Genomic DNA, 27,534 nt, shown 5'->3' with positions numbered 1-27,534 from the left:
TCTTTCCTTCCCCATTTCTCTCTCTCTACCTCATATCCATCCTGTCCTCTTTTCTTCATTTCACCATCTCCATTCTTGTCCTGATACCAGTTCCTTAGCTTCCTTCTCACTGCCTCTCTCAGCTCAGTGTTTGCCACCCTATATTTCCCTCTGTTCTTCTGCAATATTTCAGGCCACAAACCTCTGCCCCCATTCTACAAGATCCCTCTCATCTCTTCCACATCCCACAGGAATTAGCCCCACTCCAATCTCTACTTCTCTCCTTTCTATTTGACACTGATGATTAACTCTTCTGTGCAATTAAGTAGCAATTACAACACTACTGGGAAGATCTGGTTTAGGAAATTTAGCCATTTTTAAAATTAGCAATGTTTGCCTTCGCCTATTTTTAGAGTGCTGTTCAGACTTCACAAATCAAAGACACCTGCCAGGTATGGTCTAGAGAATACTTACTCCTGCCTTAATTCGAGGAACTGGACTAGAAGACCTCGAGGTCCCTTCCAGTCCTACATTTCTATAATTCTATGTATATGAGAACCCTTCTCCCCATATGGTGTAAAATAGTATTTTCCGCTGTTCCTGGGTGGTAAAGAGCATTGTTTCCCTATTTCTATGATCTTGCAAGAATGTATAAACTGAGCACAGCTTGGGAACTAGTTCGAAAGAGTGAACCCAGAGTCCTTTCCCTTCACTAATTCTCCAAAGTAGTACGAGAAGGAAAGAGAGAAATGCCATGATGAGGAAGAGAGATGGGATGGAATAAAACCATTAATTCCTATTTGATAAAAATGTAAACAGTATCTGAAAGCATTTAAAATCCAATAGTATCCCGTCAAGGTATTTCTAATGCACCACTCAATGTGACATCTAGATACCAAGTGCATAATCAAGAATTGTACAACTAATTGATAACACTGTCCCATACTCTAATCTTCCATTGTCTTTGGTAGAAATAGATTTACTTCTTAGCTCATTTTGTGTGGCTAACTTGCAGGCATTTCTGACCTTTCTCTCATGCACATAAAAATGGAAATGGTATTTTTAGAGAGTGGCAGGGGGAAAGGTTCCTGTCTGTATCCATTCTTTTGTCATAAATAAATTGCTTGGTAGCTACTTTGTTGACTAAATGGCAATCCCTTGGGCTATTTTGGTATATCCTCTATAAAGCTCAGGGATAAGCTCTGATGTTTACCCACTTATCAGAATACCGAGCCTAAAAATAGTAATCTACAATACATTTTCAGAGTTAATGCTTTTAAAGTTCAGTTTAAAACAGAGCAGTCAAAATATTTTTTCATTTAAAACCTGACAATTTTAAATGACAAAGTTACAACATTTCCAAACATTTATTTAAAAAGCAGATAAAAAAATCATGCAGTAATGTCTTTGTTTTATTTTTTTTCATGTCCACAAAACAGCAGAAAATGAATGTTTACAGCATAAAATTAATTCTATTTTCATATTGTATGAATAAGGCATGAAAATGCTTTTTAATTACAATAGCTATATTTGAACTTCAGAGCCTTTCAGTACAAAGAAACTCACAAAGGAGACACAAAGAAAGCTCTCATTTTCCATTCTATCATTTCACTGTGCATAAACATCTTGCAAGACAATGATAAAAAAACTAACTGCACAGGATGGTTTGATAGGCATTATAAATAACTGCTCTAAAAAGTTAATTTATAACCACAGGTCTCTAACATTATAGCTATCACATTCCAAACAAACTTTTTTCCCTAGCTCTGTTAAATATGAATGCTAGATTTTGTATTCTTTCAGATGATTCTCTGTCAAAGAAACGATGGCTCATGCACTATTCTTACTATAAAGCATACAATATTACAGTTTTAAAATGCAACTTGTCTTGCATGAAGGGAGCAGTTTTTTTAAACACACTTTGAGTGTCATTCTACAGACTTCATCTTGCAAAGAAAGGAAATTCCCTGGAAAACAGGTTTAATTCAAAGTGTCCATGACTGTAGTTAAAATGTAAAGGCAAAGATTATATTGCAAGATTTCATGTATCTTTGCTGTTAAAAATGAAAGGAATCCATAAAATCTTATTTCATTTCTGCCTGCAGAAACCTGCACAATCATCGTCACTGCCTCCAAAGTAAAAATTGAAAGTGCAGAGGATGGAATAACTGACTTAACATCCCTAAACAATTTTGCTCAAGGACTACTTTCTAATTACTAGGACAAACTTAGTGTCCTAAATGCTAAGTATTCTGTTCTCTACTTCTCACTGTCGATTGGAATGCTTAAGCCTTGTCTACACTACACCAGTTTTGGCTGCAAAAGGCAGCTTTTGCCGACAAAACAGTGGAGGTGTACACACTACAGAAGTTACTTTTGGTGGCCAAACTCTGCTGTTTAGCCAACAAAATAAAACCACCTCGATGAGAGGCATAAAGCTTTTGGTGGCAAAGTTAAAGCGACAAAACGTCATTGCAGACATTTCCATTTGTTTTATTGCCAGAACTGGTATCCCCCAGTATCCCAGGATGCCCACCGTGACCGCTCTGCTCACTGTTTTGAACTCAGCTGTCCTGCAGGCATGCACCGCTCCCCTTTCAAAGCTCTGGGGAGTTCTGACAGCTGAGCATCTGGCAGCAAAGAGCAAATCATTAAAGTGGAATCCTCCTGCTCTTCCCCGCAGCAGGGAGGCGGCTGCTGCTGCTGCTGCTGCTGCTGCGGGGGGTGGGTGGGGCAGGGAGGACTGCTGTGCTGTGCAGAGCCAGGGAGGGAGGCAGGCATTGGCTGATGAACTCAGCTGCCCTGCATTTAACTATGTAGGGCATGAGCCCCTCTCCTTTCAAAGCTCTGAGAAGCTTTGACATTCCTTAGCGTGGAGAGTTCACAGAGCTGCTGAGGATGCCGCTCCCAGAAACTGAGGAGGCTGTGGGAGATCTCAGAGGGAATCACAACAAAACCATTGGCAGGTAGAGCAGGCTGCTGCTGCTGCACAGGGAAAGGAGGGGGAGACTGCTGAGCCGTACAGGAAGGAATGTCCCCACACTGTTTCTGTCTCTAGTCCCCCGCCCCCACACACTCCCTACTCCCCTGCCCCCACACACTCCCTGCCTCTCCCCTCCCCCCCCCCCCCAAACTTCAGTTGAAAAGCAGCTGACAATCTACTCGGATGCTCATGGAATGATGGGATTGAGAAACCTGCATCATGTGACTGTACCTGCTCCATGAGGCATTGCAAACCCTTCCCAAACACAGTTGCACAGTGGGATAGTTACCCACAGAGCAGTGCACTGTGTCGATGCAAGAGCTGCTAGCGTTGATTCACTCTGCTGATATCAGGAGCATAGTGTGGACATGCAACAGTAGTTTAATTAAAGCAGCATAACATGTCAACAAAACTCTGTAGTGTAGACAAAGCCTTAGTCACTCTTTCAAAGTTTAAAGTACAGTAAACTGCAATATTCCTATAGTTACTGCACAGGACTGGGAGTCATGATAGAGGATTCTATTCCCTCCTTGAACACAGCTCTTCCTGTGTCACATCTCAGTAGTTTCAGTTTCCTGATCTATAAATAGTGAATAATATTACCTAGTTGCTACATGGGGTCAAGGAAGCCTAATTCAATAATATTTATGAAACTCAGACTCAGGTGGAAGGTGCTTTGGAAGTGCAAAGCATTATCATTCAGACTTTTTGTTTTCATCAAGTGAATGCAGAGTTCATGGAAAGTGTCATATATTCAGCATCAGAAACTGAAGTACAGCACTGAGACATTTAGAAGCAAGATTTACCAGGAATTGACTCAATTACGAATTATTATCTAGAGCTGAGGGGATAATAATGATCTCTAAGAGAAAGACTAATTTAGTCCACTCTCCTTCAGGGTCCATAGGTTATCTGCTGATAATGTTAACAGTACATTTAGTGTTATTCAAGATCTAGCACCCACTGGTATTCACTAACCTTTGACTGTAGGCCAAATTCCAGCCTTGGGGCATAGCCGAGGGCCACATTAGTGACATCACTCAGCCAAAATAGGTTTCTGCCTCCTTAATGTGCTGGAGACACTTGTCATAAGACGGCCTAAAAAAGGAAAATATTCTGTCTTTTACAGTACGCTCCCTTAAAACAGAGGTTATGCTCATATCCATTATTGGCGCTCTCATGGGTGCTTGGGCAGTGTCTCAGCATATAACATAACTTCAAAAGCAGGTCTCTGTCAGGAAACCAGTCATTCATCATTAATTGCAGAGTCAAAGTCAAATACTGATATGCCATCACTGCAACCACAACTGCTCCAAAATGGCTATAAGTGGGATAGCAACTGTTCTAATGGAGTTTTAAGAAAGAGAGAGGGTGAATATTGCTGTTTTGGTGGATGACCGTTGGACTGCAAAAAAAACAAAACAGACCCAAAGAACCATGCTCCCATAGTTCCTCATGTCTACTACTGAGCTGTAGTCTGCATTTCTTTGACAGAATAGGTATTCTGACTAAAGATTGCTCACAGACCCCAATTTAGCAAAGTTCATAAACATGTGATTAAGTACATGCTGAATTGTGGCCATACAGGATCATACCTGTAGACAACCATCCCATTCCCATTTTAAATTTCTTACTCCCCTCCTCCTACTTCTTTGAAGGCTTTTGCAGACATATAAAGAGATCCACCAGATGGAGAATGTGCAGACACATTCTTAAGGCTGCAAGCCTGTCTCCTAAGTACATGGTGCATACTGACATCTTAGCAACAAAAAAGGTAATGATCAACAAAAAATAACTTTCTTTCTAACTGTAAAATTTATAACATGAAATATGTCAGAGATGTGATAAAGTACATGTATGTTAAGTTTTGAGTTTGAGGTGGCTGTGGTTCTTTAGCGGTCAAATGAAAGTGAGACTTCTCAAAGCCCAATTTTAAAAGCTAAAAACATGTTCTTATTTTCTACGGAAAAGAGAGCTAATATTTTATCCAAAAATTGCCATAAAAAAACTCTTTTGACCTCAGAACAGTATTGTGTTAAATGTGGAGACTTCAGTCACTGCCGTGAGAAAAAGAATTTTTAGTGAAAAGCTCAACTAAAGAGACACTACTGATGATTCAATAATAAGCAGACAGTTTGGCATTCTGACAAACCTTGGAAACCAATTTCTTTGGCAAAGATGTGGGAATTTTGTGGAGGTGGAAATTAATCTATCCAGCTTTTTACTAGTGAGCCACTAAAAACTTAATCTGTTTAACACATAAGACACTTCCTGTGTGACCAGTTATTTTAACTGTTCAATCACTATTACAGTAGGACAAGCTGGTTTATTATCCAACACCAAATCCCAATACTGCCAATATCACAAACAGTTGCGCTTTTCAATAACATCGTTTTGGTGTTGACAGTAAAAGCCTCAGAAACACCAACATAAGTTACATATATGACCCACAATCTACACATGATGAAAAATACTGCATGAACTTTCAAAGTGTGCTGAGCAGATTTGGTGCAGTTATGTTTTTTAAAGAGCCTGCTTATAAACACTGACAAGCCAATACTGTCAAATTAAAAACCGTTTCAGCCACATACGTTAACATATTATTGACCTTATTAGAAACAATGCCATACTAACTTAGAACACATTTATATGTGCTGTTACATATGGTTGGTTTGAAAAATAGTAGCAAAATGACATTGTGAGGTTCCATATTTACTCTCTCAATGACTTGTCATTTGCTTGAGTTAATATTTTCCTATTCTAGCAGCTAACTTCAAAACAGAGGTTTTGAAAAAAAGAAATGAAAAATAAGCATAGGCAAGAAACACTCAAATAGCTCAATAAAAATAATTCAGAAAACTGTAGATACAACACCAATAAGTGCAATATTGAACTTACTCTGACAGCAGCAATCAAGAGAAGCTTCCTCTCCACCATTCACTTCTACATAGGTTGTTCTAATTTGTTGATGCAATATGCAAAACAGAATTAATTTATCTTTTCTGCGTATTCAGGCTTCCCCAAATCTAGAACAAATCTGACTAGCAATACTGAACCCAAGTTATAAGCTGAAGGAATCACTGTCCTGAAAACGACATATAAGCACCTTGTCCATGGAGGAAAAGGTATCTAATTAGTATTGCACAACAAGGAATGAGCTAACAAATTGTTACGTTACATATTTTTCCTCTTCTGAGGGGAAGAAATATTTGCTGGGATGGACCCAAACCTACCCAGACACGCTACTCTCCTTATTTTAAAACATCAGGATACACCATACATACAATTATAGAAATGTAGGGCTGATATAATATAGATATACAGATATCTATATAAATATAGAGGTCATATAGATACCACCTCCCATGCCCCCAGGTGAGGTAGATCCAAGATCTAGAATGCTTTTGTTCAGTCATTTTAAAATATTTTCCCCAAAAAAGTCATTGCTAGACAGTCTACCCTAAAAGCCATGCTCTTCCTTTTTACTACATGGGCACTTCTGTCAATGCTGTACTGAACTTCAGTATCTAATCTATTATCTAAGCTAATACTGGTTACAGTACTTCAGCTGTTATGACGTTTACACTTGTCTGCATACAATTATTGGAATGAGAGTCTGCAGAGTTAGGAAATATTTTACACTTAATTTAAACGAAAAAAAGGCTAGAGACTATAGTGATTTTCTGATTTTTTTATCCTGCAGATTTAGATTGCTCCCAACCCTAACTCACAAAAGGGCCTTTACTACAAGTTCCTGATGGTAGAAGAGAGATCTTAAACACCCATTGCTTCACAGTTCTCTCCAAAGCAATTAATACACTGGTCCTCTCAGCCCATAGATAACTGCATTCAGACTGTTTTTAGCCTGCAGTGTTAACTAGATCAGTGGTTCTCAACCAGCGGTCCGGGGCACCCTGGGGGGCCACGAGCAGGTTTCAGGGAGTCTGCCAAGCAGGGCCAGTGTTAGTCTTGCAGGGGCCCAGGGAAAAAAAGCCGAAGCCATGCTGTACAGGGCTGAAACCCAGTGCCACGAGCCCTGCCGTCTGGGGCTGAAGCCGAAGCCTGAGCAACTTAGCTTTGCGGGGACCCCTGTGGCATGAGGTCTCAGGCAATTGCCCTGCTTGCTACCCCCTAACACTGGCCCTGGCTTTTATATGCAGAAAAACAGTTGTGGCAAAGGTGAACATTTTATAGCTTGTTGGGGGTGGGGAAATAAACATGGGGAAATAGTTTTACTTTGTGTAATGACCCATCCACTCCCAGTCTCTATTCAAGCCTAAATTAATTGTATCCAGTTTGCAAATTAATTCCAATTCAGCAAGCTCTCGTTGGAGTCTGTTTTTGAAGTCTTTTTGTTGTAATATTGCGACTTTTAGGTCTGTAATCGAGTGACCAGAGAGATTGAAGTGTTCTCCGACTGGTTTCTGAATGTTATAATTCTTGACATCTGATTTGTGTCCATTTATTCTTTTACGTAGAGACTGTCCAGTTTGAGCAACGTGGCAGAGGGGCATTGCTGGCACACGATGGCATATATCACATTGGTGGATGTGCAGGTGAACGAGCTTCTGACAGTGTGGCTGATGTGATTAGGCCCTATGATGGTGTCCCCTGAATAGATATGTGGACACAGTTGGCAACGGGCTTTGTTGCAAGGATAGGTTCCGGGGTTAGTGGTTCTGTTGTGTGGTGTGTGGTTGCTGGTGCAACAGAACCACTACAACAAAGCCTTGCAACAAAGCTCGTTGCCAACTGTGTCCACATATCTATGAATAGAGACTGTGAGTGGATGGGTCATTACACAAAGTAAAACTATTTCCCCACCCCCACCGTTCCTCAGATGTTCCTGTTAACCGCTGGAAATGGCCCACCTTGATTATCACTACAAAAGGTTTTCTCGCCCCCCACCTGCTGGTAATAGCTCATCTTAAGTGATCACTCTCCTTACAGTGTGTATGATAGCACCCATTTTTTCATGTTCTGTGTGCATATAAATCTCCTCACTGTATTTTCCACTGAATGCATCCGACAGTGAGCTGTAGCTCACGAAAGCTTATGCTCAAATAAATTGGTTAGTCTCTAAGGTGCCACAAGTACTCCTTTTCTTTTCTTTTTGCGAATACAGATTAACACGGCTGCTACTCTGAAACCACTCTTCTTATAGTGAATATTGTGAAATGTATCGAGCTCTCTCAATACAAAGTCTTCAATTTTTTCTGTCCCTCTCTGCTTTGTGGCAATGCACAATACAGAAAACAGAGACAAAACAAAAAGATTGTGAAAGTGTAAATTTAAACTTTTAATTCTCTCTATTTCATTATTTTCTTACATGAAAAATATGAAGAGTAGAAATATATTTTTATACCTACAGATTTATACTGTGATTCTAAATGAGTAAGCTGTTAGAATGTAAATGTTAGATTCACATGTAAATTCGACTCATTTATTTTAGCACTAGGCTAAAAATACATATCTATCACAACTTTTTGAAAGCTGAAAGATACTAAGGTTTTTATGGTCATGACTAGGTCATGAGAAGTCCAAACTAATAGCTTAACTAGCAGCTGCAGAGGCAGTCCATGTTCTAGGAACATGAATGCATAACTGGAAGACAGGAACTCCTCAGTTCCGGTATCAGCCCTGCTAAACAACAACCATATGAAGTTGGGCAAGTCATTTCTCTCTTTCTCATCTATAAAATAGGATAAATATTTCAATATCAACTACAGTCCCTCACAGGACTGATGTACAGTGTTTACAGTATGTGAAGCACTATGTTATATGGGAGATGGGAGCTTGGGTTGCTTGTTTATCTGCAATCTGGCCAGGCCTCCTTCCCAACCTGAAGAGTATCTCAAAGAAGCCTCCCACTTTTCTACAGCCAAGTAGGACTGTGAGATAGACAAAGACAGATTTGTTTCTCCATTTGTTGCCTGACCCAATTCCCATCTCCAAACCAGAAGTGCATCTTAGGTGAAGTATTACCCTAGCTTCCACATGATACATCCCAGAAGGCCTGAGCGCATGTCTACACTGCAACTGGGAGGTACGAATGCAGCATGTGTAGACATACCCAAGCTAGCTTTGACCTAGTTAGATCTAGCTACCTCAAACAACAATAGCAGTGAAAATGTGACAGCATTGCTTGCCGCAAACCCTGAGTACATACTTGAGAGGATAAGCTGTGCTGCTGTGGTTTCACTGCTATTATTACTCAAACTAGCTTTAGTTCAAAGCTAGATATAGTTAGATCAAAGCTAGCCTACATATGTCTACCTGTGCTGCAATCACACCTCCCAATTGCAGTATAGACACAACAGGAGAGGCAGGCAGTAGCTGCATTCCACCTGCAGCCTGGCCCTTCTACTGAATCTGGGAGAAGAAAATCTGAGAACTATAAATATTTGTCTCTGCTTTTCTCTTTTTAGTTAAACACAAGACAGATGTAAGACTGTTGCTTTACACTTACCCGTACGTGCAGGAGACATACAATGGATCAAGTTTACTGCCTGCTTATATCAGTAAAAACTATGCTGGAAGGATCTAGTGGCCAAAATTACACAACCAGGTTGTGCAAACTAGTCACAAATCCACCTGAATGGGGCTGCATGGGTCCTGTGCAGACATGAAAATGTGAGGCACAGTCCAAAAAGTAAAGCATTACCAGGATGGCGTTAAACTGCACAAAATCAGCACCTCCCTTCACAAGATTCCGTTGGTTTAATTTTTGTGAAGAAATAAAGGATATTGAGACAGTCTCCCTGATGTAAACCCAAGCAGAGAAGAAAAACACTCCTTTGTGGCATTGAGTACAATTGCCTTAGCTGACACAGGAAAGAGTACTTCACACCCTTGTGCCATCTTTATTGGACTTGGTCCATTAACTATTAACAGTGATTTTATTTTTAGATAACAATAGATTATTACAGATATCAATATCTATTTGTAAGTTGTTTTTATATATTTAAATTTTCACAGCTGCACAGAATTATGAGTTATAGGCATTTTTTCCTATTTTTCCTCAATAAAAATCTTCCGTTGCAGGAAATTTAGAGAAACTGAAAATATATTAAGCATTTTAAACATACGAGTTGTATTTACCAAACCACAGCAAAAAAGAGTAAAACAAAAAAGACAATTTAATAATAAATGTCTTATTTAGAAAAAATGATTTTAATATAGCAAAATGTTTAGAAGCAAATGGTATGCTTGCAACAGACAGTACAGATTCACTTACGCAGGTATTAAACAGTTATGAGGAATACAGTATTCACTTCTAAACATCGTTGTTCAAACATACAAAACACTGCCAATATTTAATGACTAAATCACAACAAACAAAAACATTGCAACACAACTGGAAATGAGTCAACTGAAGAATAATGTCATTACCTCATCATGTGTGTATCTGTAATCTGCCTTCTTTGACTTGAGGTCCCATAATACTACTGTTCCAGACTCATAGCCAATCAGGAGCTGCAATAATCAGAGTAAAGAACGTTGAAGGAAAGAAAATTACTTAAAATACCTGTAATTCTTGTTCTATGAAGTAGATACTGCAACATTAGATCCACCCTCTTGTATCTTTATTCCTACACGTGACAAGGAATCCTCCACGTGACGGGGCGCACTTTCCCCGCATAGGTACTGCGAGGGTTAACTTCACCCTCTGGGCCGAGGAGCCCATACCCCAGGAGGATAGGTAGAAAAGGGAGCAGCTCAGCTCATTCAGCACAGACCGCCAAAGAGAGAGAACGCACGCTTCAAGCTCCAGCCCAGGAACTGCAGAAGTCCCAGATGGCAGGAGCCAGGGACGCTGTGACTCCAGAGGATGCCCAAGGAGTGGCGGAGCTGTTGGGAGCCACCCTGACCGAGAGCCCAGAGCCCACGGAGACGCTGGGACCCTAGTATCAGGAACCGGATAGGAAGTAGCTCAGGGAGACCAGTTGTGGTGCTGAGTGGAGTCAGTGTATTATGGTGGAATCCCCGCTGACCTGGTGGCAAGCACACTTGCCTCTAGGTCATGCAGCCCCACGGAAGGGGCAGCTACACGGATTCTGGCTTCTAGGCCATAAAACCCTGAGAAAGGGCAGCCCTACTGAATCCGACTGTTAGGCCATACAGCCTTTCTGAAATGGGAAGTCATACTGACTCTGTCTGCTAGGACTTACAGCCCTATTGATGTGGGCAGTTAGACTGACGACTCTGGCCATTGGGCCATGCAAACTTGAGAGAGGGGGCGGTCCTACTGACTCTTGCCATTAGGCCATACTGCCTTGCTGAGCCAGCTGACCACTCTGACTCTGATCACTAGGCAATACACCCTGGCCGAACCAGAAAACCATTTTGATTTGGGCAATTGGGCCCCACAGCCCTGTGGGAAGGGGCCGTCACCCTGACTCTAGCCATTGGGCCACATAACCTTGAGAGGAGAGGCTGACATTGACTTTAACCATTAGTCCTCACCACCCCAAGACCAAGGGTGGTCATAAGGATGCAACTGTGGGGAAGTTATTACCCCGCCTCACCCCAAGAGGGGACGGGGCACACTTGCCCTGCGACACTCCACAACAAAGTTCTAAAACTACTGAACTACTTCACTATTACACAGCAGGTACATGGTCTCAAAAAGGTAACTCGTGGGCTATCAGACATCTATTGCACCATCCAAATTTCTGTAATCACAAAATATTCACATTTAATAACAAACTGAGTACTACATTATCACCAAACTATGTTCAAGCCAAAGAGGAAGCTTCATAATTAAACATAAAAAGAAAGGGAGTACTTGTGGCACCTTAGAGACTAAGGTGCCACAAGTACTCCCTTTCTTATTGCGAATACAGACTAACACGGCTGCTACTCTGAAACTTATAATTAAACATGTGTACATTAATATTGTCATGGAAGGCAATATTTTTACTTATATTTTGGGGTACAATGGCCTTAGCTGTTACAGGAAGGAGTACTAAACTGTCCATCATTTTTTGATTTATTCCATTAATTAACAGTGATTTTATGTAATAGAAAATAGATAATTTTAATAAAATTTGCATGGTGCTGAATGATTTTTCTTGATTCCTGCTTCTCTCTCTGGTCAGCATGCATTTTCTCAAAATTAAGTTTAAAGGACTGTTAGCCAACCACTTTGCTCACTTTTAAAGTAAAGTTCCCTTCCAAACAACCAATTCTACCACAAATACATTTAAACTTTTCTTAAGCATGGTAGCTTGCACTGTATAGACAGGTCCTGAATAGGCAGTAATGTAAATCTCCTCTTTATAGATATGTCTTCCAGTAAGTAGTCATGTCACAGAATATGTATCTGTCATGTGTGGTTTGTTCTCTCTTTCTCACCAGGAGGTATATTTGTATATGCTCTCCAGCATTTTCAGAGGGTTATATTTTGTGGGAGTGGTTTTTAAAATGTACACACTTCTACATGTTTGATGCAAAACTAAGGTTGAAAAAAAATGTGCAAGATCAAAGTAGTGAACCTTGCCCTGGGAGCAGAAGGTGGTGAGATTTGTGATGGTCTTTTATTATGTAGGAGTTCACCCCACATAGATAAGTGCTCTCGCGCTCTCTTGAGGCGCCACTTGCTACTGTCCCCTCTAAACGATCAGAACCACTTTGGAGTGAATTAATGCATTAATCTTTAACTTTAATGTTGCAAGATAGAACAAGGAATTCCGGTTAAAAAAATTAGTTTAAAAAAAAATCAGTAATCTACCATTTCAGTTCTACAGAGAGTGTCAAACTTTTCTCCAAGCATGTCTTGCAGAACTATATTAGTGATTAGAAAGAAGCAGATATTGAAAAATATCTTGTAAGGAATGCTCTACACTTCTATTCACTTTCAGAATAGGTTTATATCCTCCACAGATTACTTAACTAAATTTACAGCTGCTGTAGTAAGCCTTTCCCTCTTCTCTCCAGATAGATAGATAAATATTTGTTCAGAACACCAGAGCTATCTATCTATCTATATAAATAAAGGTGCCTCTTTCTCTTACATATTCCTCCATTCTATGTCCCTCTTACTTTTCTTTTTCTCTCTATAGGCACACACAAGATGATGCAATCTTCTGTACCCTAATGGTAGCAGAATTGTCAGACTCCCTTCTGGCTGCTACCAAAAAGCACAGCACTACCTAATCCTGCAAAGAATAGAAGTCCTGCAAGGAGGAACACTGTAGAGGACAGCAGGAGGTGAGAAGCACTGATAAGTAAGGAGGAAGACAAACACAAATTACTCAATGCCTCTGTGCTGTTCCCACAGCATGAGGGGACAGGGGTTTACTGGATGAATGGATATTTGTTACCTGAATTATCCAAAGGCACCAGCTACTTTTAGTGGTTCCAAATCCACTAAACATTTTATAAATCAAAATAGGAAAATCACTAAATCACAATAGGAAAAAACAAGTCATGCAGTCACTGATGACAGCAGCCCTAAAAAGCACATGCTAAAGTTTATCTATCTTGCCTCTGACTGTTTTCAGCCTCTCCATTTTCTTTCACTATATCCCTATTGCCCATCACAGTAAGCTCCTTCCTCATTTATACCTTCTAGGATCTTCACAACTAACCTTTGTCCTATCTCCGCTTTCATCATTGCTTCAGCACACACACTCACTTCATTTAGCCCAAATAGCTCATCTGATCAAACCCTTCATGCCATTTTACTATGCCTATCTCAATACTTTTGGGCTTCCCCAGCCCTGGATATCCTTGATATATCCTTTCCATCAGGAGTTTTTCCTCATTTATTACTTCCTCAAAATCCATGGCACTTTTATCAGGTTGTCTTTGATTTATTTCTTTTTTTAAAAGATAAATAAATACACTTTCACATCACTCAATCTCGCTCTTTATTGAGGTTTTCAAATTCAACATACCTTTCCTTCATCCATTGGATTGTCACTAATATGGACAACAGGTCCTGGATGAGATTTGGACGACCTGAAAGGGAAAACATTTCCCTCTTAAATAAAAGAAACACATTTTCCCCCCAGAATCTATTACAACTAGTTCCTTTTGAGATGAAATCCTGTTTATGCATCTCAGATTCACATTAGCTCTTTTGGCCACATCATCACACTGAGAGCTCATGCTCAGCTGATTATCCACCATGGCTACCAAATCTTTTACAGAGTCACTGCTTTCCAAGTTAGGGTCCCCCATCCGGTAAGTCTGGCCCTACATTCTTTGTTCCTATATGTATACATTTACAGTTAGGCATACTAAAACATATATTGCTTACTTGTACCCAGTTTTCCAAACAACCCATATTGATGCTAAATCAGTGACCTGTCCTCTTCATTATTTACCATTGCCCAGTTTTTGTGTCATCTACATACTCTACCAGTGACGATTTTATGTTTTCTTCCAGCCCACTGATAAAAATGTTGTGAACAGCTACATATTGCAATTGCTGCAACCATAGTGAATCTATTACTATGTTACATTTATTTTATTTACCTGTATTTTGATTTTTTTAATTGAGAAGCAGCCTTCGTTATTTTATCCCACAGTAGAAAAGTAGCCTTAATGTTGACCATTCAGTATGCGTAAAACAATGTGCAAAAGTGTGTATTACCACTAACTAATTTATTAGCTGCTAAATCACAAAGTGGCAGAGAATGTAGGACTCTACAGCCTCACAAATCATTAGCCCCAGCCACATCTCATTTTTTGGGTAATAATTTGCGTTTTATTATTGAAAAAAAACTTTACACATTAACTGAAAGACCCATAGATATAGCTTTGTGTGAAACAGGGTATTGCATGCTCTGTTTGTAATCCATCAATTAATCATCAAATAAGAAAGCTTTGAAAATAATTTACAAATATGAATTGGTCTGCACTATACTGAAGAGCCAGCTAAACACCCACTATTTTTGGATTTCTTTTTCATTTCTGTCAATACACTATCAGCTTCTGTTCCTTTCAGTTTAACCTAAATATCAGGATCATTTATTAAAGACAATTTCACATAAGTGTTTTTATCCCTAGCTATACTTAGTATGTGACAACTGTTAGTTCAGTAATGAAAGAAATATTCCAGGATCAATAAAACCAAATTCACTTATTTTAACCATTGTTATTTAAGCCTAAAAATTTATTGTGAGCACAAAAGTAATCCTGCTGAATTGTACAGTTAATGACTAATGAGTTTTATTGTCTATGGGCCCATCCTGCCGCTCATTCCATTCAAAAATGCCATTTAAACAATGGCATTTTTGACAAAGTGCATGCACGGGTCCAAAAGTTGTGTGCCTAAGTTAAAGTTACAATAAATGTTCTATAAAAGATCTGAACTAGAAAGAGCCCCAGAAACCTTTAATTAAATTACCATTATGATGATGCCATCTGACATTGGACTACAACAAAAGCTACCAGACAAAGTCATATGGATGAGATAAATTAACACTTTTTGAACATTACAATCCTGTAGTCAAATATTTGAATACCGAAAAACTGGTTAGGAATCAGGCGGACTCAGGCTTCAGTCACCCCCTCCTGGGGTCGTGTAGTAATTTTTGTTGTCAGAAGGGGGTCGCGGTGCAATGAAGTTTGAGAATCCCTGTTCTAGAAACATGCAGATGTGGATATAATATAGAGAACTGTACATACTGTAGAAAATTCAGGGAGATTTACACACAAAGTGAATTGTACTGTACTTTAAGACTACTTTTCTGTTAAAGTCTGGCAGCTGCAGTTTCACTTAAGAGCTATAAAATAAAATTACATATTCCAAATTTCAGACATCAGATAAATGAAATCAATACTGTACTTCAACACGATCTACATACCCATCCTGGCAATGCTCATCACATCACATAAAAGATGTAAGTTTTTTTTTGTTTATTCCCAACACTCATGTAGAAAAGAATTTTAGACCAGAACATATGTATATGTTTCAGATTTCTGGGAGATAAAATGGATTTATATTATTTCTATTTAAATTGGTTATTTAACACAAATGACATTTCTATAATTAACAATGGTATCCGGGACAAATATTTTTGTTTTCAGCTAGGTAATACTTAACCAAACTCACAGTTCAATGGCTTTATTCCACATGATGACATAGCCTGAGAGCGTAAAGGATTCCACATTGACAATGTGAATGTTTCCTCTTTCAGTACCCACATACAGCCATTTACTTTGGAAAGGCAGATGGCAAAATGTTATCCTGCAAGATACAATGCATTCAAAAAAGTAATTAGGAAAATTGTTTATAAATTCTACAAATACTTTGTTAAAGCCCAACATCAGAAAACCAAATCCAGGAAGAGGGAACCATTTTATCTTTATCGTATTTTATTTGTATATATAAATCACTCAGCCATATGAAATTTTAAACTTCAGAGACCTGGTGTAATTGCTACATAAAAGAGCATACTTCAGAAATTATGATGCGATTAAACCGGTCTATAACAAACAAAAATTGCAAGTGTGAAGGTTATCCTTGGAACAAAAGATAAATCTTCACTTAAAATTTGAATACCTTATTTGGAATTTATTTTAAGATATTCTAATTGTACACTGGGTTTCCAACTGCTTTTTAAAATTAATCTCACCATATTACTACTTTTTTCCAGTTTCAAGGGCACAATGCATTTTAGATGTTGCCTTCTGTTTTATATATTGGTTTCAAGAGACACCAGGTTAATAAATCAAATACAATAAATATAAATTGTGACAAGTAATTTTAATTTTATACCAAAAGTTTTTCTTCCAAAAATATTTAAATAATGCAATATTGAATTATAACCAATTTCAACAAAATTTATTTAAAAATAGTTTTAGGCAGTGAAGTTGCTCCAGTACTTCCCTGCTAAACATTAGAGTTTTACAACCATATTTTTTTCCTCTGGCTCCTGTATTTCTGTCTAGAAGATGTACATAAACATGGGAAAAAGGTAATGGTCACTTATGCCTGCACAAAGCTGCTTCATAAGACACCACAAGTATGTAGAAAACAGAGTTTTTACCTAGAACGTGCTTTGGGCAGGGAGACTGGGATGAGAAACATGAGGAGTGAAGACAGACAGGATAGGCAAGGAGAATGGGATTAGGGCAAGGGAAGTTGAATAGGAAGGCCTGGGATAAGGACAGATTGGAGAGGACAAGACAAAAAGTGTCAGCCTGTAAGAGGGAACAGATTAAAGAATCTGTGTTCATTTGAGTGCACATTCCTTCAGAGTCCAGAATGGAATCCAAGATTTCCTAGAGTTACCCTTCCTTTGCAGTCAATAAATCTCTCTGAAACCCTGTGGGCAAAGTGTCCAGCCCTTCCCATTCCCCTCTAATGCTTGTGTAAAAACATAACTGTCAGCAGAATCTCGCACTTTAGGTTCTTTGGACTCAAAGATAGATCTCATCCAGCCATGTGAATTTACCGTCCCGTAAGTTTCTAGAGGCCTTAATAACTGTTAATTCTACACTATGACACCCTAATAAACAAATGCTTGTGAGAGAAGTTTCCCAATCATCTTCTATAGTAAAGTAAAATCGAGCTTCATTGCAACCTTGTCCATCCTCTTTAATGACATTACTCATTTTTGCTGGGTTTGAGAACTGATGTTATAATGTAATATACACTCTAAAACACTTACAAGACTTACACTCGGTCTGCTTTTATTTGAGCTGTTAAGCTAATAGAATGATCACCACCACAAGATGCAGGGAGCTATAATAAGTGTAGGGATTATCTGGTTACTTCAGCTAGAAGTAAGATTACGTTTTAGTCACAGGTATTTTTGGTAAAAGTCACAGCAACAAACAAAAATTGACAGCTGTGACCTGTCCATGACATACTAAAAATACCTGTGACTAAATATCTTGTGGGGGGAGGTTGGGAGCTGGTGCTGGGGTACCAGCTGCTGGGTACCAGCTGCCTGGGGCCATGGACTGCAGCTGCTCTGGCTGGCTGGCAACGGGCTGCTGCCCACCCGGGGATGGCTGCTGGGGGCTGTGGCTGCTCTGGCCGCCCAGCTGGGGACCATTGCCCATGGCCACCCAAACAGCTGCCAGTGCAGCCGGCTGCAGAGCTGCTCCAGCAGTGGCCGGCGTGGCTGTGCCAGAGCCAGCTGCTTGGGCAGTCCTGGGATCAGCAACGCTGGCCTTTGCAGAAGTCACGGAGGTTGTAGAAAGTCACGGAATCTGTGACTTCGGTGACCTCCATGACAGACACGGAGCCCTAGCTATAAGGTTTGAAATATTCTGTGTTCCAGAGTTTAAAAAAAAAAAAAGTCACTTGGCAGGCTGAAGTTGAATATAGACTGAACTCAAGAACGAAGTGGGGTTGCATGTAGCTTGCAAATAAGCATTTTCATACCTGCAACCCCATGTCATTCACCACATAGCCATGTCTCATTAACCATTCTCCCTGTGCATTGAATAAGACTGTGAGGTTTCTGTGGAAGTTAGTATGTGATCAGGCAGTTAAATATAATTATCACAATGCATACAGACCCAAAGTGGGTTAAAGAAAGATTGATCAGAAAAACAAAATTCTGGCATTTTCCAGCTTTTGAGTTCTTGATTTTGCAACCTTAACATATTTTTGTAATTTTTATATATTAATAAATATATTCCTGTATGGGTCAGAGTTAACATATAAAATATCAATAATCTGATCCTTATTATTTATTCAAAGTGTATTTTTAAAATCCTTACACCACAAAAAGTGCTCAATAAACTCTTCATAGAATATATCAAAGTATGCCTGTACAACTGTACCAACTTCAAAGGAACAAAAATCGGGAAAATGCCATACAGAATATAAATTCACTGTACTAACCATAAAAAGAAAAGGAGTACTTGTGGCACCTTAGAAACTAACAAATTTATTTGAGCATAAGCTTTCATGAGCTACAGCTCACTTCATCGGATGCATTCAGTGGAAAATACAGTGGGGATATTTATGTACACAGAGAACATGAAACAATGTGTGTTACCATACACACTGTAAGGAGAGTGATCACTTAAGATGAGCTAATACCAGCAGCAGAGCAGGGGTGGGGGGCTGGGAGAAAACTTTTTGTATTGATAATCAAGGTGGGCCATTTCCAGCAGTTGACAAGAACGTCTGAGGAACAGTGGGGGGGGGGGGGGGGGAAGAGAAATAAACATGGGGAAATAGTTTTCCTTTGTGTAATGATACATCCACTCCCAGTCTCTATTCAAGCCTAAATTAATTGTATCCAGTTTGCAAATTAAATTCCAATTCAGCAGTCTCTCATTGGAGTTTGTTTTTGAAGGTTTTTTGTTGAAGAATTGCCACTTTTAGGTCTCTAATCGAGTGACCAGAGAGATTGAAGTGTTCTCCAACTGGTTTTTGAATGTTATAATTCTTGACGTCTGATTTGTGTCCATTTATTCTTTTACGTAGAGACTGTCCAGTTTGAGCAATGTACATGGCAGAGGGGCATTGCTGGCACACGATGGCATATATCACATTGGTGGATGTGCAGGTGAACGAGCCTCTGACAGTGTGGCTGATGTGATTAGGCCCTATGATGGTGTCCCCTGAATAGATATGTGGACACAGTTGGCAACGGGCTTTGTTGCAAGGATAGGTTCCGGGGTTAGTGGTTCTGTTGTGTGGTTGCTTCAGGTTGGTGGGCTGTCTGTAAGCAAAGACTGGCCTGTCTCCCAAGATCTGTGAGAGTGATGGGTCGTCCTTCAGGATAGGTTGTAGATCCTTGCTGATGCGTTGGAGAGGTTCTAGTTGGGGGCTGAAGGTGATGGCTAGTGGCGTTCTGTTATTTTCTTTGTTGGGCCTGTCCTGTAGTAGGTGACTTCTGGGTACTCTTCTGGCTCTGTCAATCTGTTTCTTCCCCTCCACTCTCCTGCTGGTATTAGCTCATCTTAAGTGATCACTCTCCTTACAGTGTGTATGGTAACACCCACTGTTTCATGTTCTCTGTGTATATAAATATCCCCACTGTATTTTCCACTGAATGCATCCGATGAAGTGAGCTGTAGCTCACGAAAGCTTATGCTCAAATAAATTTGTTAGTCTCTAAGGTGTCACAAGTCCTCCTTTTTTTTTGCGAATACAGACTAACACGGCGGCTACTCTGAAACCTGTACTAACCATATTACAACCACATAAAATAATCAGTTATTTTGTTTCAGTTTTGTGTTGAATGCAGTAAATGAGCTGTTACATTCTCAAGAATGTTTCTTTTATTTCTTGAACAGATTAAAAAGTAATGTTTTTCATTGCAATGAATGTCAATTAAATATTGGTACTATGGTGGCAAGAGCTCAAATCTAAAATATTTCAGTTATAATAGCATCACACAGGAAAAGTAATGTATTAAACCTATGTACCTTTTCCTCCCTTTAAGCAATAAAATCCATAAGGGCTGATATCAAAGAGCAACAATTCTATGCTAGTTATAAACTCTAATCTTATTAAATGCAAAAACTTATGTGAAATCAACATTAAGGCTGCACAGTTAATATTGAAGTAGGAAAAGCAGAAATTAAAGTTCTAACAGCAACATTAATTTGGCTATATTGCAGATCCTGTCTATTTTACAACATAGGTACTATAATAAGCATTCAGTTCCCCAAACCTGAGTGTATTTAACTGTTTGAATTACTTATTATGATGACTTCAGTATTTTTCATTGAAAAAAAATCTCTCAGATGTGCTGCAGCCTGCACCAAAAATAAGTTTGAAAATCTGGCATGCAAGCATTTATAAACATCTGATCTTCCAGATAATTATACATATTTAGGTGCCAGCAATGTGATGCTGTTCCAGTCTACTTGAACATACAGATAAGTGCAATGTAAAAAATGTGCAAGGTTAGATTGTGATTAAGACTTATAAATTTGAGAGACTGAAAATGCCAATTTAACTATACGACAAACACCAGGTGGTATATCACAGCATGGATACTACATACTATTTCCTACAGGGTCTTATTTTCATGGAAGGTGTGCACAAATGTGTAAAAAGCTTAATTTACATGTGATAATACCATACCTGCATGTGCAAATTTATTATTTGTATATGGCCAAATAGATACTTATCTTTGCACATCCAGATAAGGTATCTATGTCCATTTAAAAAGTCAAGGCATCATCAGTAAAAGCTGGATTAAATTGTTCCTTTTTAAAAAAATCGTAAGTCTTGAAGAGGTGGTGGTGTTGGGGGCAGGAAGAGCATTCTTCTCTTATCAAGAAGTTTTGCCTGCATTGTTGATTTAACACAAGGGTCATGTATAAAGTTATGCAAGTAAAGCATAACAGTTTCATTATATTTGCACCCCTTGAGAATGTTTTGACATATTGGTTCACAAGTAATAAAAAAAATCCTAAGTGAACAGAGCATTGCAAAGAATAGAGGTTTTTTGGACAGAGCAGCCTGACACAGGTTCCGAACATCCTGAAATAAGCAGAAACTGCTATCAAGGAAATATACTGCAGGATCCATGGTAAGCTGATTTGGAATATATCCAATACATGAAAGAAGGCCATGACAGACATTTATTAAGTGCAAACTGACATTTTCACAGAAGAGCAACAAATTGACTAGCAAATGCATGGTCAGAAGGATGCAAAGGAAGGCATACTAGATTGAGAAGGCATACTAGATTTACGGGTGCACAGGAAATCTTGTTCCCTTTGAGCACTACAGGAAAGTCCATAGTATACATGAGATAAAGATGGTACATGTTGAAAGATGGAGAAATGAAGATATCATGGAAGTGTAACTAGTAGGAAGACCATACAGGAAACCAATACAGAGCAATGCTGCATTGATGCAACATTAATAAGTTGCCTTGAAGAACTGGAGAAAGAACAGGACTCAACAGAGAGGTCAGCAGTCTAACTATTAATCACAATCCAAGCTCTAAAGAAAACGGGAGCCATCAAAAAGAAGTAACAGGTAACTAACTGATCAGTGCCACCATAGTGAAAAGTCTGGAAAAAGACATCTGTGGCTCACAAAGAGAGTAAGATGGCATGCTACCTCCCAAGTGCCAGGATAAATGATGTCGTATGACACTGATGGAAAATTCACAATATTTCTAGTCCACATTAGAAAACCACTGGTTCACTTTATTCCTGGGGCATAATATTGGTACTTCGTTAGGAGTATAGTTAACAGACTCTTCAGGTGCACAATTTAAGAACTGATCCCCTAATCCGGATAACATCCATCCATTTATTCTCCACTCATTAGTTCAACCTGTCTGTGATGGTGTTTTCTTTTCCTGCAAGGTAGGTGAGCACTATAAATTATGCTAGAGAACTAAAGCTCGGTGCCACAGCTAAATCATGCGTTATAACAAGTGTTGCACAGCCAAAACTCTGTGTAGAGAAAGATTTAGTGTTACAGAGATGGTTGGTGCTTTCAAATCCAAAGTTTAGCACTGAGAATTGCTCTGGTGACACTAAGAGTAGAAAAGTAGAGTGCTCAATAGCACATTGTTTTTCATATTCACCTTGATGCAATGGATTCTTCAAAGGGAATAGGACCAGAGCACCCAAGGAAGTGAGTGTCATGCATTTGTGAGAGGAATTCTTTGGTTCAGAGGAAAAACTATACAGTTTTTGGAGGGAGGACAGGGCAGAGGGGAGAAAGATACAATGCAATTGGAGCACCTCTAGCTACTTTGAAGGAGTGGGAAAAGGGCATGTGAAGACTACAATTGTAGATAAAAGCAGCCATTCTACTGGAAGTCTGTGTCTCAATATGAATTATAACATTTGTTTTTTAATTACTTAAAAGTTTTTACAAAAGACTACTTTTGCTGGAAACAGTGTAACAATATGGTGGAGTGGGAGCAAAAGGATGTTGATATGCACTGCATGGAACTTGGAGGAGTATTGCTAGTTAGGTTGGCACAGCCCCAGAGGAACTCAATTAAACTGAACTGGACCACTGATGGCAGCATGAGGCTTTCCTGATAAAGCCAATTACTTAAAACTTGGAGCTGTAGGAGTGGGAATCCTTTAATATGTATATCTTTAGTGACAGAAAGACTTGTATCATGTCCTGCCTCATAACTTTTAATCCTTGTTTTGTACACTTAAACACAGGATGAGGCACACAGAGTGGGGCAACAGAAGCAAAAAACCAGAAGCTAGTTATGAAAGGGAAAGAATAGGATTCCAAGACACTTTCTTTCTATTGAACATTAGCAATCATTAAGATCCCAATTCCATCCACCCCCATTAAGAGTGGGCACACTATTTCTAGTCTGAAGCTGCACTGGGACTCTGGAAGTACTTCCTCTGCAAGTGGGAGCAGGCAATTCAGTAAGATTCTAGCAAGAATCTTTCCAGTGATGGAGAGGAGGGCAATGCCTTGATAGTTGCTACAGTCGGCCATCTCCCTTTTTGAAAATGGTGATGATGTTAGCATTATGTAAATTGGCAGGGATTTCTTCGGTGCGCCAGATTTTGAGGAGCTTGTCGGTCAGTTTCTCTCCCCCCACTTTCAGTACTTCAGCTGGTATGCCATCAGGACCTAGAGCTTTATTGTTCTTCATTTGTTTAATTGCTTTGCAGACCTCCTCAGGTGTTGGTGGATTGGCAAGCGTTTCCCAGATTGGGTGCTGAGAGATGGAGTCGATGGTGTCGTCAGTCACAGTCGATTCTCAATTTAGAAGCCTTTGGTAGTGTTCCTTCCAGCGCTCTTTGATGGATTTGTTAACTTTAGGAAGGGTACTAGATCTTTGGATTTCAGAGGTGTGAGGCCACATGACCTTGGTCCGTACGGCGTCTTCATCTCCCCAAAAAAGCTCCACATATATCATGTCTGTCAGCGAATGTTTAGATTTCTTTTGCTTTTGATTTCTTGGATCCTCCTTTGAACTTCAGCTCTGCTTCTGACTGGATAGTGGTTGATTTTGCCAGTCACAGAAAGCTTTTCTCTTCTGGTCCAAAAGGGCTGTAATCTCAGTGTTGTCGTCAAACCAGTCCTGATGGCAGTGGGTAGCAAGGCCAATGGATTCCTCGCAAACCTCATGGATGGTCTGTTTAGTGCTTCCCAGTGTTCTTCAACACTTGTGTTGTCATTTCCAGGTGTGCATATGGCCAGTTTTTCCACTGAGGAGTGTTTAGAAGTTCTCTTGGTGCACTGAGGATTCAAGTCTTTGGGTGTTTTATTGCCGTCTGTGGGATTTGGATTGCTTTCTATGTTTCAGGGCAATCCTGATGGCATGACTGACCTCACTAGGCGGTGGTCAGTCCAACAGTCGTCAGTTCCTCTCATGACATGGGTGATTTTGACATCTCTTAGATCCTGCCACTGTTTTGAGCAGGGGTGTTGCCAAGTTGTTTTGTACTTGTTGCTCTGTCTGAAGTGTGTGTTTGTGATCACAAGATCGTGCTCTGCACATTTGCAGAGTAGAAGGATGCCATTGGAATTGGTCTTGCCCACTCCTTCCCTCCCAATGGTGCTACTCCATATGTTAGAATCTTGGTCAACTCTTGCATTAAAGTCCCTTAAGAGGATTATCTTATCTGTTTTTGGAATGGATGACAATTTTATCAGGGTCAGTGTAGGATTCTCTCTGTTCTTCAGCATAAAGAGTTGGTGCACATGCACTGATGATAGTGGTAAATGACTTATTGACCAATTGGATGCAGAGGATTATAAGGCGCTCGTTGATGCCGACGGGGAGCTCAGTCAGGAGGTTGACTAGCAGGTTTTTGATTGCAAAGCCAACACCTTTTTGGTGTTGCCTGTCACTTGCTGGTTTTCCCTTCCAGAAAAAAGTGCAACCACCGCCCTCTTCCCTCAAGTGGCCTTCTTCTGCACATCTTGTTTCACTGAGAGCCGTGATGTTGATGTTGTACCTTGAGAGTTCTCAGGCAACAATTGCCGTTATGCGTTTGGGTCTTTCACTTTTTGATCCGTCCAGTAGAGTATGGACATTCCAAGTTACAAGAAACATTTTTGTTTTTCAACCGCATTGGGAGTGATCTCTCTGGACACGGTTATCCAGTCAGGTATGGTAGGATAGCCTATGTTTGGGGCACCTTTTCTAGTCCCTTCCCCATATGGGGTGAGCAGAGGGGTTCCTAAAAAGGCCTGTTCAGTCATGACCACTGCTGCCGAAAATGCCCCCCATCCCAGTCCAGGGGCACATGACGACCATCTTGCAGTCATCACCTGCGTGTTGGTCTGTGACTAGGGACTCCTGATGATTACTTCACCTATCTGTTGCCACTCGCCCATTGCCACATGACTTATGGGTAGGGGTGGGGACAAAGTTCTTCCTGTGAAAGAAGCCTGCACGTGTGTAGTTTAATGAGTGGGAGCTGATGTGCACCAGCAGCCACACAAATCTTTGCACAAGAGGCACCTGTGTCTGGTGACAAGGAGGTTCAAGATGACTAGAGGTTTATCCTCTGTTGCAGCCTTCGCAGCCATTGAGAGGTGATCCTGCTTCATCCACCTGTTCTGTCATTGAGGTCTTATACTGGGTTGTGTTGTGCTGGCACAATCAACAACATTTTCACAGCCAGGCAGATCCAGGAAAAATGTCAACACCACCACCACCAGGAGCTGTATATGGCCTTTATCGATCTGACCAAAGCCTTTGACTCTGTCAACCGTGAGGCTCTGTGGAAAGTCATGTCAAAGTTTGGCTGCCCAAGCAAATTTATCACCATTATAAGACTCCTCCATAACCAGATGACTGCCTCCATCCTGTGCAGTGGCTCTGCTGCTGAGCCCTTTGTCATCCGAACTGGCATAAAACAAGGTTTTGTAATGGCACCCACCCTTTGCTCCATTATCTTAGCAGCTATGAAAACACTAACCCAAGACCAGCTACCACAAGGGACTGGCATCCAATATCGGATTGATGGCAACATCTTCAAACTTTTGTTGTCTCCGTGCCAGGACTAAAGTAATATTGGCAACAATAACTGAACTCCAGTATGCAAATGATTGTGCTGTAGCTGCACACTCAAAGGAGGATCTCCAAACAGTCCTTAATTGCTTCTCTGAAGCTTACAACAGCCTAGAGCTAACTCTGAACATAGGCAAAACAAAAGTTCTCCATCAGTCAGTTCCCAGACAATCATCAGACCCAGCAAGGAAGATCTATATCAACAAAGAAGAACTGGAAAATGTAGAATACTTTGCCTATCTTGGCAGCCATCTCTCACAGAGGGCAGATATAGACATTGAGATTCAGCGCAGAATTTGCTGTGCCAGCCTTGCCTTTGGCAAACTGTCTTGCCAGGTGTTCAACAATCATAACATCAGAATACATACTAAACTTTTAGTTTACAAAGCGATGGTAATCCCAAGTCTCCTCTATGGCTGTGAGACTTGGGTGACCTACAGAAAACACCTGAAAAACCTGGAACGCTGGCACCAGCACTTTCTTCGGAAGATCCTCAAAAAAAAGAGTGGGAGGATCATCACACTAATGTCAGTGTCCTCACAGAGGCCATCATCTTCAGTGTTGAGGCCCTGATTATCCAGCACCAGCTGAGGTGGAGTGGGCACTGTGTGCGCATGCCTGATGTACAGTTACCAAAACAACTGCTGTATGCACAATTCACTGAAGGAGAAAGGAAACAGAGGTCAAGAGAAACGCTTTAAAGCCACATCTCTTGATGTTATCTGGAGGGTGTCATCAACACCATACACTGGGAGACAGCAGCCCACGATAGGGATAACTGGCGAAGACCTGTCAGAGAGGTCTACTCTTGAGGAAAATCACCTTGCCATGGTCATAGAAAAACGCCAGAAAAGAAAGGAAAGACAACAGTCATGCAGCAATCGCAGCCCAAACCTGTCTTCCAACACCTCCTGCAATGTCTGCCAAAGAGCCTGTGGCTCAAGAATCAGACTCTTCAGTCACCAAAGAACCGATGAAAAATAAAACCTGTGAAAGAGATCGTACTCGACCTTGAGGGATCACCAACAATGACTATTTCTGGTCACCTGTGCAAACTGTATAATGAGCAATTTGGTCATAAAGGGCTGTCACTGCTGTGTAGGATTATTGTTCACTTATAACCAATCGTTTTTAATTCAGGAGTAGGCTACTCCTGTAGTGGAATTTATGGATCCCTGTATAGCATGTAATGTAGTTTAGGATTCCACAGAATAAAAAGATATAAGTGAAAGGCCATCATCATATACGCCTCTGTGCACAAAGAATATATTAAATTAAAATCTACACAAAAAATAAAGTAGCTTGCTTCCGTTTTCGCCTTTATGTTATTAGAAAGTTCACTTTCCACTTTTAAGGAATCTAAAAAAAACTTCAAACCTTTTAACTCTATTGAAAGGGAGATTTTTTTTGTCAACTCTAGGATAAGTATACTTGTTTTCCTGTACTATTTCTAGGGAGTAGTTTAAAATAATAAACTTTTAATAGAATAATATATAGAATCATCTAACATTTGTTGGAGAGTTTATTTTTTTCTAGTGATTTCCACAGGGAGCCTTTAACTTTTGTTTAAAAAACTTAATGCTGCAGTTCCTAAACAACTTGGCTGGAAATCCGAGTCTTGTGCTTTACAAGAAACACTTATAAGGTAACATATCAGAGTGGAAAATG

The 27,534-nt window shown here is 40.0% G+C and overlaps 1 protein-coding gene across 2 annotated transcripts in view; it reads right to left on the bottom strand.

The window, feature by feature from the left end:
- The window catches only part of STXBP5 (syntaxin binding protein 5), a 181,009-nt gene that overhangs the window by 102,470 nt on the left and 51,005 nt on the right, over positions 1–27,534 (bottom strand). For both annotated transcript variants that reach the window (XM_074948582.1, XM_074948583.1), the window contains exons 5-7: positions 16,029–16,163; positions 13,864–13,927; positions 10,355–10,438 (exon numbers count right to left, since the gene is read on the bottom strand). In XM_074948582.1, the coding sequence (XP_074804683.1) occupies positions 10,355–10,438; positions 13,864–13,927; positions 16,029–16,163 (283 nt within the window). The remainder of the gene's footprint in view (positions 1–10,354; positions 10,439–13,863; positions 13,928–16,028; positions 16,164–27,534) is intronic.

The sequence above is a fragment of the Natator depressus genome, chromosome 3 (assembly GCF_965152275.1).
Source record: "Natator depressus isolate rNatDep1 chromosome 3, rNatDep2.hap1, whole genome shotgun sequence".
Classification (NCBI taxonomy): Eukaryota; Metazoa; Chordata; order Testudines; family Cheloniidae; genus Natator; species Natator depressus.
The sequence above is the reverse complement of the archived record's forward strand: the minus strand, read 5'-3'. Positions and strand labels throughout refer to the sequence as shown.